At 32.7% G+C, this 16,588-nt stretch overlaps 1 protein-coding gene across 2 annotated transcripts; it reads left to right on the top strand.

Moving 5' to 3' along the window:
* The first annotated feature begins 559 nt into the window (after positions 1-559).
* Positions 560-9,964, top strand: Nab2 (Nuclear polyadenosine RNA-binding 2). Of its 2 annotated transcripts, none has more exons than XM_089697214.1 (12): positions 560-797; positions 1,538-1,580; positions 1,886-2,053; positions 2,363-2,979; positions 3,178-3,479; positions 4,133-4,285; positions 4,503-4,629; positions 5,225-5,373; positions 6,005-6,127; positions 6,428-7,155; positions 7,776-7,946; positions 9,752-9,964. In XM_089697214.1, the coding sequence occupies exons 1-12, from the start codon at positions 759-761 to the stop codon at positions 9,943-9,945; spliced, it is 2,814 nt and encodes a 937-aa protein (XP_089553340.1). In that variant the 5' UTR covers positions 560-758; the 3' UTR covers positions 9,946-9,964. The 2 variants fall into 2 exon arrangements, with proteins under 2 accessions (XP_089553340.1, XP_089553339.1); XM_089697213.1 differs by having other exon boundaries at positions 6,002-6,127.
* The last annotated feature ends 6,624 nt before the right edge of the window (positions 9,965-16,588 follow it).

Raw genomic sequence — 16,588 nt, 5'->3', positions numbered from 1 at the left:
TTAGTGTATTGTCATCGGTCCTCGATAAATCTACAAAGTTTGAACGAAATCTTACGCTTAAAGTGGGTCAAAATCGCGCCCAAAGAAGTCGGTTACAAACAAACATACAAACATACTGGTGAAGCTAATAAAAATCGTGTAAAAATAAAGTTCTGTAGTGTAATAATGACCTAACACTAGAGAACGGAAAAATTATATCGATAATTTTTTGTAGGTAACATGAAATCGAAGAATAATTAGGTAATCTCAGTATCTTGTACACAACTCTTCTGCAAAAATTACTCCCATACAATATTTTATTGATATACCAAATTATCGTCGATATTCTATAAACATCAATTTTGTTTCGCAAATTACTCGATGAATTTCTTAATTAGTTTTTCTGTTTGATTGATATTCAAGATAATATTTTTTTCTTGTATTTTAAAATTTGAAAGTCCCTATAAATTAATATAAATTATGTATTTGTGGCAACAAACATAGGGCATGATTTGGATTTCTAGACGTGCTTATTAATGTCAATACTGAACTGTCAAACTTGTGCCATATTAGTTATTACTTTAGTAGGTACCTACTGCTGAGTGCATTTACTGTTTTGTAATATTTTTAAATTGTTAATTATTACAGATTTAAGATGATACAATGGTTCATGTGTTCTTTGATTGAGCATGCAAAAAAATCTGTTTTTAATATAACACTATAGTTTATCTATATAAACTCAACAACTTTTAACAACGTATTGTACAAATTTTTCAAAAATGGATGTCGTCGGCAGTGAAATTGGGCAGAAAATGCGTGTAAGTACTTAAACCTATGTATTATTACAAGTATCTTTTTCAATATCTTAATATTTTTTATAAAAGTAAGAAGAAGCTATAAAGAAAGGTAGCCCCATTTCACTTTTCTGAAATGAAATTCGTACTTAGGGTCATTTCTACTGGTCGATAAGTGTGATTAAACCTTAAACACAAATGTTATGTCCAGTTTTCATACAATCATATACTTATAACTTTAAATCTATATTTTTAGTTTGTTATCCTTGAGTTGCCTGTTTGGCCAAGTTTAACTTTTTTTAATGAATCCTAACTGTACCATATAGCACTAGAAAAGTTAAAAATAATCGAAGTATCCATAACTGATTAATATAATTGAACTTGGTCAAGCTATTTGACAATATATAGAATGCTGGGTCAAACCCCTCAGAATTGGTGAAACTCGATATAAACCACAGTTTCCTTGTAACTTTTACTTATTCTCTAAAGTATTCAATTATTGACATGCTGTGTTCACCTATACAAAAATACTATTTCTTATGTATAATACAAGCAAAGAGTATATAAAAAGGAAATGAAAAATCAATTAATATTGGTACACGAAAGGCAACACAGTGTGTAAACTTTACACTAATATTAACCCTTATCACTGCAGTCCGAACAAAACTGTTTGTAAACATACAGCTTTAAAAATCCTCAAGATAGTTACACACCATGTAGGGAGTGTATGTACTTTTGATTTAAATAATTTTATTTTTTTTCAGTCTGCCATCAAAGCAAAATTAACAGAGCTGGGCTGTTATGTGGGTAAGTAAACTTAAAATTATTTTTACTTGTATTAGGTTAAGTGCAATGATAAAGGATGAAATAAAAAATAATTTTCTAAAAGAATATTTATTTCAAAATATATATTACATAGGTACTTGAATATTACATCACAATCACAATTGCAAAATTATGTATTTTCAATCTTAGATATCAATACAGTCATACAAACTCTAACATTTATTTATTGAAATGGAATTCTAGTTGAACATGAATATATTTTGTCATAACATAGTTTTAGTTGTACCATACAGATATTATTTTATCATCTAATATTTTACTTCTAGATGATGAGCTCCCCGACTATGTAATGGTGATGGTTGCAAACAAACGCACACAATTGCAAATGGAGGACGACTTGCAGCTGTTTCTCGGTGACAACACTGAGTTATTTGTCAACTGGCTGCATCAAGTTCTTAAAAAACTGCAGGAAGTCACTGTAGCAGTCCCGCTCAGTATGTATTTTATTCATATGATTAATATCTTTAAGTAATTTACTCTAATACGAAGTATTTTACTTAATTTTTTAAATTCAACTCAAATTTTTTATTCAAATTGCTCTTTTCTTTTCCTCATACATAATCAACTCTACTAAATACAGAAATAATAATTTTACCCTGTATTTGTGCTAAACTTATAAAGCTCTATTTAAAAGTTATAAGCAATCATTAAAATAAGTGAGTTTCATACAACTAACAATTTTAACCACCATTTTGATTTTAAATTAACATTTTGTTCTTAACAAAATATTTTTTTAATTTCAGAAAATGATAAAGACAAACACAAGGAAAGATCTGTATCCAAAGAAAGGAAATCCAAAGAGAAGAAAGAGAAATCTAAAAAGGGTGATGTCTTGAAAAAAGCTAAAAAGAAAGACAAGATCAAAACACACAAGAAGGAAGAAAAGAAACTGCATAAAAGTAAGAAAGAAAAGAAGAAGAGCCATGAGAGAATACGGCCAAATATTCCTCCACTATTGATGAATATGGAAAAGGACTCTGAACCGTCAATAACTGATGTGTTTGCTGGACAAATTCTTAAAAACCATGGAGTGTCCCTGGATTCTTATAAAGATGACTTGAAAATTATAGAGACCAAGCCTGTGCTGAAAGAAGCTAAAAGGCCAATACTACCTATTATAGATCCAGCAACTATTCTTTCACATTCTGATGTTTCGAATGAAGCAACAACTAAAGAAGTTTCAAGCAAAGATTCTTCAAATAGTCAACTAAAAGAAATGAATGACATAGAAGCTAAGATTCAAGGTTTGAAACAAAAGTTGGTTGAACAGTTAGATTCTATGTCTGATGATGAAGATTTTTTGAATATCCGTACCGAGGCTGAGGAACTTATGAATGATTTCGCTGATGATGTTTTACAGGTAATGTGATCAAATCATATTGTAATAAATATATCTCTCTTTAATTATGTTTGTCATGTAGTATAATATTTAATTCACGGTAAACATTTAAGACATATTCAGATTGAGTATTATTTTTAATGTATAATGAATATCCAATATAAATTTATTGGACCATTACAATTACAGCTAATATATTGTTAACTTAATGTTTTTCAGGAAATTAGTCAACCAGCTATAGCTACACCACCTATAAAACCCACTTCCCCTTTACCCAAAACGCCGTCCGAACCCCCGAAAATGCCATCCGAACCCCAAAAAATGCCATTTGAACCCCCAAAACCCGCAAAACGTGCACTAACACCTCCAAAAGAAACTCATAAAGAGTCCCCAGAAATTCTCCCACAAATTGAACTAAATCTTCCCAAAAGACCCATCAGAGAACGGCTAGGAGCTCGGGAAATAACCAAGAAACCAGAGGTTAAGGAAACAGAAAGGCAAAAGTCACGTAGCCCCGAAAGGTTGTTAATTACAAAATCATTTAAGGTAGTAAGAAAAAAGATTTTACTAGTTCTTAAAGCAGATTATGTGATATGTGTTATTTCTTTTAAGATACATAATAATTAATAATGTTTGACATTACGTTCTCATTAATAAATTATTCAAAGTTAAATTTATAGTCCGGGATACATCGAGAACCATCAAATCAAAATATTTTATCCTTGTTTCCTCTGGTAGCTACCACAATCGAGAGTTTTGTACATGAAATTATTGGGCATCTCATCAAAATAAAGCTACTCACGAAAAATTAGCTTGATAGTAATCACTTGCAAAAATGGGCGATGTATCCCGGACTATTATAGCTCATCATTAATATTTTTCTCCTAAAAAAAAATTATCATCTTATGTCAATTAGGTTGTGTTTAGAGCACAAACCTTTGTGATATGACATGACTAAATTTTTTTAAGTTTTTAAGTCTTTCAGGTGATACGGTAAAAGGAAGTATTATTTTACTGACTACTAATATAGGAGAAAAAATACCAGAGATGCCATTTATTCTTCATACACATAAAATGATCATTCATTAATGAAATAAGCTGTGTACAATATACACAAATAGCTAGAATTAAAAGTATATTACGCAAAAGTATAATAATGTATTTATAATTTCAGCTTTACACCAGAAAGAGAGCTTGATTCACGGCCTCAAACAAAACCAGCTAGAAGCCGACTGGGAAGTCAGTCTTCGGAGACACACAGAAGGATTTCTGTTTCTGAAGATAGCCCTGAAAAGACTGAATCTAGTTCTAAAAAGATGACTTCAAGGTAAACTTGTAATAGCAAATACATCGCATTACTATACAAAAAAGTAAAGAAAGTTATGGTTGAGATAACTGCAAGGATGGTTAAGGAACTATATTTTAATTAACATAAACTACGATAGCTTAATTGACATGAATAGTAACAAAGCTTAAATATATAAATATAAAATAAAAATATTCAATTTAAAAATATAAAATAAGGTATACATATTTTGTTTCAGGGTGTCAGTACTAGAGCGGCCGCGTGTTAGTTGTGCGTCTGTTGTCCGAGTGCGGCCACGTCCGCGCGCGCCCGCGTCTAACCTGCTACTGCGGGCTGTCGCTGACGCGCATAAGAGTTTGTTAAATGTGAGGGTAGCTACAAATAAAGTGTTAAAATTGAATTTTATATTTAACGTCAACCACTGTACCGCCTCCTCGGTACATTGGTTGACGCGTGAGCGTAACACCAAGGGGTCCTGGGTTCGATTCCCGGTGGAGACGAAGAAAAAAAAATGGCTCGGTCTGGCAGGACACAGAAGGCTCATTACCTACTTGTCCCTAAAAAAAATCGATCAGTGAAACAGATGTATAATGCATCTGCCCCTTACCCCACTAGGGGACATGGGACTTCACTTTTTTTATGTCTGGAATGTTTGTGTTTAATGCAGTTGCAATAAATTCCTATCAAAAATGTGTTGGATACTCAACAACGGCTTTGAAAATTATAGTTCACATGAAGAATTAATAATAGACAAATTTTGTATTAGTAGCTGATGTGGTAACTATATGAAAGTGAATCTCTACCTTCTTACTTATTTATTTTAACTTATAAGCTTTTCCCCGATATTAAGTTGAACCTGACACTTAATATCGATTGAAAACAAACTTTTTTCAAATTATGATAATTTGTCTGATGTTGATGAGAGTGTAATTACTCTATTGTATTATTTTTTATTCACAGATACCACCGAAAGTAGACCCAGAGCCGCAAAAAGTGAAGCGAGCGTTGGTACTCCCAATGCGACGGTGTGTAGATGCTAAGAATATTGTCATACAAGTAGATAGGCAGACTGATGATAATAATTGTGATAACAGCAGTAAACCTTCACAGTAAGTTCATATATTTTTTATATAAAAAAAGACGGGTAGCACTCCGGGAATGCCGGCAGAAGTGAAAACTTGATTATTAACGTTGAGCATGTTTGATATCCATCCGTCTTACGCTTTTTCGATCAGGTCACGTGTCCTGACGCGAGTTTAAGATTTTATACCCATTACAGAAAAAGTGCTCATCGCCGCTAAAGAAGTTTTCACTTCCAAAAATCATAAATGTAGTTTTTTCGGTACATGAATAACTTATAATTATTAAAACTAGTTCAATAATTTTTGAAAGTCGTTTTTCTAGATTTTTTTTTTCGTATCTCAATATTTAATATAGCATTCGTAACTACACTTAAAGTAATGGGTAAGTTTTTATCCACAATAACAAATTAGCAATTTATAAAAAATTAATGCGTTTTCAATCACGCTTTTATTAGATTCATATGTATGTTTGTGTGTAACCAATTCCTTAAGATCCAATTTTGTGACCCACTTCAAAGGGACAGATTTCATTCAAATTTTGTACAATTATCAAGGATCGGTGGCAATGCAATAGTTTGAGGGTGTTTTTTTTAGTTTTAACTATATTAATAATTATTATAATGATCCATTCCTATGTTATTTACTTCATTTACAGCAGATACATTAGTGAAAAGAAAGATGATTGCTCTCCATTACAAATAACAAAGAGGATATTAAACACAGAATATGTCCCGAGTAGAACGGCGACACGAAAGGATGATTCGCTAATAATTGAAACTATGTAAGTTGAAATAAATAAACTTATATAAATTTGCCATAAAAAGTGCTTTTAAAAAATTATAAATAAGTGCATAATTAAATGGAAAAGACTCGAATTTAAGACTTTCTCGCTTGTTCAATTACTTTGATATAGGATGCATTATGGAAAAATAAACACGGTTTATATAGCACTTTGTTGATTTATTGATGATGGACATAATGTAGTAATCTAGAATGTTAGGTTAATTTAAAATTAATATGCAAAATTTGTAAGTATCTATTGCAGTAGCATTAATACTAAAAAGATACACTTTTGTTACAGAAATATACACAACCCAACTGTAGATAAAGACAAAGACACTCAATTCATTGTCACTATGGATGGATATCATCCAAATGCATTCCTTGCTAAGAAACTAAAGACAGAAGGACTATTAGATGATGATGATGACACTACTAATCTTAATACACCAAGAATTAATAAAGCTAAAGATACAGTTCAAATAGAAACTATGGAAGATCAAGACATGCAACCAGTAGAGACAGTCATTATAGAGAAAAACATAGAGACCTCTAAAATAATTGAAGAAAAAGTAGATGAGCCAGTAATAGAAAAAGAATCGGTTCCAAAACCAATAGATAAAGTAACAAAAGATAGTGATGAAACATCGAAAGAAAGCTACATAGTTCCAAAAGATAAAGTTTTAAAAGTTAAAAATAGTGAAGAACAGAGGAACAAATTAAAAGAAAAACCTGTTCCCGTAGTGAGTGAAAAGAAAAGATTGAGTGATACGAGTGAAGACAGTGATACACAGGTTATAATTAAGAAAGAAGATGAGAAAGGAGAAAAAAGGAAAAGTGTAGAAGTAGAAAGTGAGAAGGAAAAAAGTCCCCCAGTAAAGAAAAGAAAGGCATCTCCCATAGTGTTTGATGTTGATAAGAAAGAGATAGATAGACAAGTGAGAGAGAGGATGCTTAGTGCAAGCAGTGACAGTCATGTTACTTTAAGTTCTGTGGCTAATTCAAATAAATATGATTCAATACCACCATGTAAGTTAGCAATATTTTTTTAAAGATAGATTTAAAAATATTAAATATTATATACCATATATTCAATTCTTAGTAAAAAAATAAATTCAAGCAATAATTCAACTGAAATTATTCAAAATGTGCATAATACACAACTTCTACTTATTTTTTATTCTATTTATCTGCGGCTATCTTTGAAAAAGCTCAATCGATTTCAATTCCTCTAGAAAATTCTGCCTAATACACGCGAAAGCAGAGTTTTGCTTGACAATTTTTGAGCGTGATTATGTGTCTATTTGTTAATTGTATCGTCAATGCGTGTTTTCAACATTGAGATAATATTACTACGTATGGAGGAGACACCACGAACAAAATCTGTGCGCCATTTTTTTGCTGTAACTAAGTTTTAAAAATTATTATCTAGTTAGGTAGTACTTACCGATGAAAAGTTATGTTAGTCACTTTTCCGTATTATTTGTGCAATATCGTAACACACGAAGACATGTTTGATGCGTTTCACTTTAAAACAAATAAAAAATGAGCGTGCAGTTAAGCCATATGGCTTATGTTGAGCGGAACATACGTGATGTAGGCGGTGTCGTCTCCATATGTATATCTTAATAAATATTTCCAATCGCCAGTATCGCAAGCGGAACGCAAGGTGATCTGGTGCCGCGCGTTCCCGCTGTGCCGCTACGGCGCTCGGTGCGCGTTCGCCCACCCGCGCTGCAAGTTCCTCGCGGCGTGCACGCGGCGCGCCTGCGCGTACTCGCACGAGCCCGCCGCGCCCGCGCTGCCGCAGCCCGCGCTGGGTGAGCACCACTCTCATGTTACTGGCGCAGTGCTCTGGTGCCGCGCGCAAACACGAGAAACTGTCAATAAATGTATTTTCTAGTGTAGATGTTCTCACTTTATAGTCCATTGAATGAGTCCCTCCAAGGGGGGTCTAGAGTGCGTGAGTTAGTAACGTAAGATGTTTCTTCGGAAACATGTCAAGAGTCCCTAGGTAATAAACATACTAAAACCCCGGGACACTAGGAGGAGCCCCGGAGTGGGGGGAGGGGGGAAATGGGTCCATTTTTTCATTTTTCGCTTAAATCTCAAAAACGGTACATGTTAGAGAAAAACTTTCAAGTAAAAGTTGAAAGGCCATAAAATTATCTACAAGTTGTACCTTAATCATTTTTTCCTATATCCTACCGTTTCTGAATTATACGCAGTAAAAAATGATTTTGGCTCAAACAATTTCCCCATACTACACATCAATCTCAAATCAATCATCAATATTTTGACAATCGATTCCTCCTAAAGGCTTCCATAGAGGAATGTGTTTATTTTACCAATTATAGACCTAATTAAGAGCATTCTATCAGTACCGGTCACAAGTTGCACATTTGAGTTCTTTGGAAGAAAGAAATATTTTTTGATCGATTGATGTGTAGTATGGGGAAATTGTTTGAGCCAAAATCATTTTTTACTGCGTATAACTCAGAAACGGTAGGATATAGGAAAAAATGATTAAGGTACAACTTGTAGATAATTTTATGGCCTTTCAACTTTTCCTTGAAAGTTTTTCTCTAACATGTACCATTTTTGAGATTTAAGCGAAAAATTAAAAAATGGACCCATTTCCCCCCTCCCCCCACTCCGGGGCTCCTCCTAGGGTCCCGGGGTTTTAGTATGTTTATTACCTAGGGACTCTTGACATGTTTCCGAAGAAACATCTTACGTTACTAACTCACGCACTCTAGAACTTTTTATTCAATGGACTATTAAGAGGCCCTACACGGACCGCTTCAAGCAGTTAAGACCGACGGCTTGAAGCCGCGACCGCGAGGGGAACTATGGACATTCGTTGCTTCATTGCTCACATTCCAAATCAAAACTATCGTTAATTTTTAATTATGTTCGTGTAGAGTTTGCATGATTTATAGCTATATAATATAAGGATAATAAATATAAGGATAATATTAACAGTTAATACATTTACAAATTTATAATAGGTACACAACATTTAGACTTCCTACTGAATCAAATTAAATAATAAAGTTTTATTTAGCAGGTAGTTATTTTTTGCGTATTTGAGGGACGCCATGTAAAGGTTTTTATTATTATTCCTCAAGCATTTATTCCATTGGGTATACGATCTGCCTTGAAGTTATAATTACTGTAAGGTTAATGTTATCCAACGGAACCCCTGGAGTATTGCTGGTAATTTAGTTCAATAACAGCAAATTTTCAAGATCAAATACAGCGTTTGGTGATTGTTATCAATATAAAGTAATCTTTGTTGGTCACCTGTTCCCTTCTGTATAACTTAAATAGGTCGAAAATGCAACATTTTATATTTTATAAGACCATTAAAGAAAAATATAGTTTCTTTTTTTCCTATTATGACCACAGACAAATTTAATTTATGGCACATTTTAAGAGAAAATAAATGACAGTTTAAAGTGATGTAATGACGTCATACATGCGAAGGAATAAAAAAGTTCCTTTGTACGCTACGCCAATCAATGGTTGAAAATTTCATTACTAAACGGTACTTTTATGTCAGCCCAATTCGGGTAAAAAACGACACGTACATAGTTATTAATTAGTTATTTTCTCCTTACAGCATCGCACGTGGTCCCTGTGGCGAACTACAAAACAATCTCTTCAGCGATACCAAGCATGTGCAAATATTATCCGAACTGCGCAAACCCGGCGTGCCACTTCTACCACCCGAAGCCGTGTAGATTCGGCAAGGCTTGCGCAAACAAGCTTGAGTGCAACTTCTATCATAATGATGTCCCTAAATACCCTCTTTAAATACAAGTTTTAGATATGATCGTTGTTTTATTTTGTTGGTGGTGTATTGAATGGCAACACTGGTGATGACTGGTGATAGATAAATTACACTTTAAAATTAAAATCATAAACCTAGTAATTATTAGTATAGTAATTTATATTTTTTGTAGGTAATGCAAAAATCCTTATCCTTAGATATATGAAAAAAAAACGATGTTTTTCACGAGATAACAGCATTGTTATTTGTTTTTAAAAAATTAAAATACTCGGGACTGAGATTGTTTGATTCATTGATCTATCATCTGATAACTGTTTCTGTGACTCATGTATTTTATTTTATTGAATCAAGTTTCAATGTGGCTAAAAGTTCACCATTTTATATGATCTGTAAATCAAGAATATAATCAGCATTTTGTCCTTATCTACTTTTTATCTAGGCTGCCTATAATTACCTAAACAATGAACATCAAAAGCAGAAATACTCTTAATAATATTTGGTTAAGTAATAACTACCTAACTATATGTCTAATCTGTAAGTATGCTTATTATATGTATAATGCAGCAGACCAATCTATTCACATTTCACATCTATTTTATGTGCAGCCTTTACCAATTTGGATGTCTTGCCACGCCTGGTTATGATATAAAAGTGCGTAGTACCTATATGACGTTAGTAAGACAAGGATCCTTTCAGGACATCAAACTATAGAACCGGAAATTAACACCCAAATAATTTTAGCCTACAGGGTCACAGAGCACAATTGCGTACAACAAAAGTTACGTCAGCCAATACCTAAGTAATTTAGCTGTATTTCGGCGCCCGCGCTGGCTTGTTACCTGTTATTTTATTACATTATCTCTGTGTACAGACAGCAGATGTATATCTAATTCGGATATAATAATATAATCTACTTATAAGTATATATAAATATATTATAACAAATTAATTGCACATTGCATATTTACATGTAGCCATAGAAATCTAAATAACAAGACACTAGAAGTCGTAAGCGTGCGTGACCTTGTCGCCACTCAGGTGATTTTCACATCACCAGTGCATTCGTCACTGTTCAGTTGCTCTGGAGACGTATGAGTGTATACATGGTGTGTTTCAGCAATTCCCATTGCGGAAATTCTTCCACAAGTTGTAATTATACTTATAAAGGAATAATATTTCATCGGAAAATATTTTTTTTTTAGAAATAATGCCGTTTTTCCTTAAAATTATAGAATATTTACAAGTATTATGAGTGTCACCATAGTAATCGAAATAACAATGAATGACACAGTCGACCATTCTTATTATCACGTTTGTTCGTATTGGAGCAAAAAGTCTCATATACTTAGGGATGTTATTCTAAAATAAACCGTAAATTCGTGCGTTAGGATACATATTCAAAGCTTAATTTAATAGATAAGTTAGTTTTCACTAAAATCAAGCTGTCCAATAAAAGGCATAGTTTACTTGTGTGTACTGTTTAGCTATCGGTTTAAATGTGTTGATTTTGGCGACAGCGGTTTTCATACGAATTATGACAATAAAGCACTTCTATGTGTCTTGTTATTTAGATTTCTATGCATGTAGCGATTAAAAATTACGTATATGATCTGTTTAGATAAGTATTCCTACTATTTTCTACTTTTAATTCTGTACCTTGCGCCTTGCGGAAACTTCGCAACAGTATTACTTTACTCTATGCTTCGCAAATTCTTGTTAAATCCACAGTTAAATCTAATTCATTGACTTGAATCTCAATTCCGATGCCAAAAAGAATTTGAATAGTTTGTCAATCACAGCATTGATTGCCAATTATGGAATCGTAAAACATGATTGATTTAAAGCCAGGCAGTTGAAGGTTGATGGTTTTTAACTTTTTCTTTTAATTAAGGACGACCATTGTCACCAACCCATGCTCTACAAGAAATAAAAGATGATATTTAACAATTGTTTCCTGTTACTTAGAAATAATATTTAGTATTTCCTCTAAAATTTAAGCACAGTTACTACATAAACATGTTAATTTGACCGCTAGGCATGTTCTCATTGACATGAATTACATTCCTAACTCGGCACAGTGAATTATTAGATACTCTAGGACCTAGGTTCCCAATTAAAGCCCAAAATGATAGAATATTGCAATTCATTACTTAATTTAGGAACAGGTCGTTCAAATATTTTAAATCTTAGTCACTAATAAACGTGCGATGTTGAACGTAAGCTTATCGACCCTTAACCTTTTGACCGCCAGAGCAAAAACGCATCGCCGTGCCCTCCACGCCAAGCCACAAATTCAATGAGATAACCTTGAAAATAGTAGGGATTCCAAAATGTTATCGATAAACATAATAATTCACGTCTGAATATTTGAATAAACAGCTTATAACACAAAAATAATATTTATTTAACCTCATCTCCTACTGTAAAAACTTAAGACCACATTAAATAGCAACTATCAACAAAAAAATCAACCTTTTGAGATACAAAAATACATATAAAATTGCAGCAAGTTACAGCACTATTCTCTATCAGTTACGCCCCATTGGCATGTATACATGCCAATGGCGCGGGCAACCATCCTTTTTTTTATAATCTCTCGCTTCTGATTAGGGATGTGTAGCTGTATATTATTATAACTTATCGAGTTTATTTATTAAGTTTATATGAACTATAGGTATTATTGTGGAGTGTTTATTTGTAAATATCAAAACAACTATTACAATAAAGGGAATTGCATTATGAGCTATTACGCACTGTCGAGTGTCGACCAGTCGCCGGCGACTGGACTTACTCCTGGACGACAGTGCGCAAGCCCCTATTTATACTATAGTAAGTCACAGTCGCCGGCGACTTGTCGACAGTGCGTAATAGCTCTAAAACTACATATTTATTTTCCAATCATTTAGTTTAATACTTGAGTTATTACAAATACTAATTATATGTAGGTTACCATATTTTGATATGACATAGCGACAATTTGTATCATAAGAATATTCTAATAAAGGCACTCACACTCTCGGGAATACTCGATAAAATATTTTTACAACTTTCCGCACTTAACAACACGGCACGCGCTTACGACGTCACCAGTCCGACATCTATTCATGTCAATGGCGCAGAAGGGATTGCATATCGATACTGTGCTAGGGATGCGCATGATTGGCGAAAAGGAAAATATTCAAATCAACAATATCCACAATATAGACAATATGGTATTATACCAAAGAATGTAGTATTTACCTTTTTTCTCAGTGACTAAGCTTATATATTTTTTTTGTAGTTATTACAAAAATTAAGCGAATTAGAGTAATTTCGCTGAAATTTTAATGAAGTTACTTGAATATTACACTACATCACTAGTAGGCACGTATACATGTCATTGGCGCGAGAGAACATGCTTTTTTAGCCATTAATTAAGTTATTTTTTGTCATCAAATATTTGAATAACTACTTGGCAATTTTGTTTACTGTGTACAATTATGTAATAAATGGGGATTCAGTTCATAAACTGTATAAATAAAACACGTAAAAGTAAAGGTTTAATATGTTTATTTTGTATTTATCTATGATCTGTTTCTTGGCATGTATAGGTGTCGTTGGCGCACAGGGCACGATTGCGCATGACATCTATAGATGTCATTGGCGTTCAAAAGGTTAATAAGGAATGTATAACAATAATTAACACTCCTAATTACCACAAATCACTCAAATCTGAGTTTTGTAAACAAACTGGTTGGTTGTATTTGTTGCTTGACTTGACTAATGGCAAGAGCAAAAAGCTTGTTTACAACGCCTTTACGCCATAATATATTTTATTCTATATTATGACGCTTTCTGAAAATATAGTTCAAGTCACCGGAGTTGTATGGCTTATAAGTCTCACAATTCGATACGTAGGATGGATAGGCTGGATTGCTGAATGCTGATGGTATTATTTCTAAAGTTGACAATATATTGTTTAAATACTGGGATGGCATTTTCCCGAATCCATTCATCCCCAAATTGAATAGGTAGGTACTAATGCTATCATAATATTATCTTCCTCGTTTCCATTTATATCGACTGGCACCTGCAATTTAAAAAGTTGACCAAACGAAGTAGGTACTAAGTAGGTACTAAAAAGAAAAAAATTATTTTACTGCATTCAGTGCTTACATACTTATCTACCTTTACCCATAAATTAAATGTTAAGTGAGAGGACAATTAACTGTGAGGTGACTGGTGACCAAAATAAGGAGCAAAGTTCGTAAATATGTATATGAAGTAAAGGACCATCATTTGTGCAGTTATCGGTTTTGTATTATTGTTCTGTGTTCCTATCTTATTTGCGTCCATTACACTCAAGTACCAACTCTCATCTACTAATCTAATAAAATAACTACTGCGAAACATCCGTGGGTCCCTATCATCCGGCTATCATTCATAGTCTATTCTCTATAAACGCATCATCTAAAATCTGGAGTACTCTGCTTTCGAGCCTGTGAATATGGCGGTAAGTAGTTATATATGATTGCTAATCAAAATTCGTACCTATAGCCTATCTAGGTATCTTCTATGACGTATCTGTTTCAAAATTTATTAATGGTTCAATAGGTGCATGTGCATCTATATTGTTTATTCGTATCTATAAAGGCACATTAATTTAAAATTTCCTTTTCCTTCCAATTCTTATAAACCATTTCTTCGTAGGTAAGTCACCTATTTTTTGTCTAGGTATTCTAAAAAACACTTACTTAATACAAATATGTTTCATCATTGATCAAATAAATATTCGCATTATTTGTTGCACCATGAATAATTTCCAGCTTTCCGTAGTGTGCATTATCTAATAGTTCAATGGTTTGCTAACGATAATCTAATATAGAGCAAACTACAATACGATAGGAGTAATACAAATAGTCGTGTTATAACTACATTTGGGATATTATCTGTCTGTTTACGCGACACATATAATTTTGGTCTACTACAGGTAAGGTAGGAGAGACGAAGAGTTAGAGTATTATTTATTTATATGGAGATCTTACAGAAACAATAACAGCAGTTTATACAAATTAATGACATTAATAATTAGACTCATAACAATTTGTCTCACTGTGAATAATAGTACCCACCTATGAATGTAATAAATTAAATTTCGAACTAATGTAGTCGGGCGGGGTCATTTTCAAAATAATATCATTTAATAATTCGCTGGTATCAAATATCGCGGAACCAAATTAGCCTTTCTAATTGAAACAAAGGTAACACTAAACTACAACAATTTATTATATCTGCGAACCTTTCACTAGTGGGTGGAATTCGATAAAGGTTGTCTGGCCCCACTGGGCAAAAGTCAAAAGCTTTGTTGTACCTATATTTTATCACTTAACAATAAATCATATTATAGGTCATGTGATCAGTTGTTGCGGAAATATAGTGTTGCAAAATAGGCAGTTTTTATGAGCCTGATTTTAATTTAAACGATAGAACATACGCGAAAAATTGGCGTAAGATATCAATCTATGGTAATGAATGACCAATGAGTAATGACCAGTTTCCTGTATTTGAGCTTCACAAATAGTTATAACAATCAACTTCAGATTGTCGATATCGAACAATTAGGTAAGTAAGCTATGAATCCGGTCTTCATACAGATTTTTTACATTTTAGAAGTCTAACGAAGCCCAGGTACGTGCTTCACCTATATTGAATAAAACAATAATTGCTATTATTATAAGCACATAAAAGATACTTAGTCACGCATGTATGCTAGTAAAAAATGGATCCTTATTAAGTTAGTATTCAGTTTTAATAGTCATATAAAAAATTGGTTCATTATTTCAATGCGGCTATGCTTATTTCTCTACAAAATTTAACGTCTCTTAAATTCTTCAACTAAATTGTTATCTGTTGAAAATCTCTGTACTAAGCTGCAATGGGAGATGAGGAAGTATTTAAAAATATTTGATGACATTGGCCAGAGACACGATCGTGACCCTTTTGAAAGCGATGCTAAAAATATTCACCGCGCGATGTAGACCCTGACTGTAGTTTGTCTTTACCCTGAGGTAGTTATATTCGTTTACTTTAAACTCTAAATTTTTTTTACTTTGTTATTTTAAAAGAATTTATTTTAAGCACTTTCAAAATTGCTTAACATTGTTGTTAAGATTTAAGAAATGTCAAAAGGATTTTGTTGGTAGGTATGCTCAAGGTATGCTCTTATATGTACTATTATTATGGTATGCAAAGACTGATTAGGCAATTTACTTGAGAATGTTATTTTCTTAATAATGTAACATGTTAATAATTGCTAAAACACTAATAAATATAAAATATTACTCCGTTGTCCTTTTTATATTTAATTCTGGCCTTCTAAATGACTGTAATTGATCAAATAATATGATTCTAGAAGTATTATGCGGTCTTATGCATGCATTATTAAAATTAAACGTATAATAAATAACAAGAAACTTCCGAAATATAAGAATTAATGTAGATAATAATCTGTTTGATCTTTAGATAAGGTCTTTCGATAAAAATCTATACTTTTGGTGAATTAATTAATTACAATTACTGGATTATGTCGGTGTTACTAACTAATTATATAAAAATGTATAATAATAAATTATGTTCTGTGTACAAACACTTTACCAACTTTAGGTAGGTACGTACCTACCGCAAATT

The sequence above is a fragment of the Colias philodice genome, chromosome 7, assembly GCF_061535455.1.
Source record: "Colias philodice isolate Cphi_HAF_F1 chromosome 7, ilColPhil1 Martin Lab GWU primary, whole genome shotgun sequence".
Lineage (NCBI taxonomy): Eukaryota > Metazoa > Arthropoda > Insecta > Lepidoptera > Pieridae > Colias > Colias philodice.
Note: the sequence above shows the minus strand (reverse complement) of the source record. Positions and strands in the feature narration are given on the sequence as shown.

Coding starts and splice junctions, on each gene's coding strand:
- Nab2 (XM_089697213.1), top strand. CDS start 759: ATGGATGTCGTCGGCAGTGAAATTGGGCAGAAAATGCGT. Junction 798..1,537: donor AAATTGGGCAGAAAATGCGT/GTAAGTACTTAA, acceptor ATTTTTTTTCAG/TCTGCCATCAAAGCAAAATT. Junction 3,480..4,132: donor AAGTCACGTAGCCCCGAAAG/GTTGTTAATTAC, acceptor TTATAATTTCAG/CTTTACACCAGAAAGAGAGC.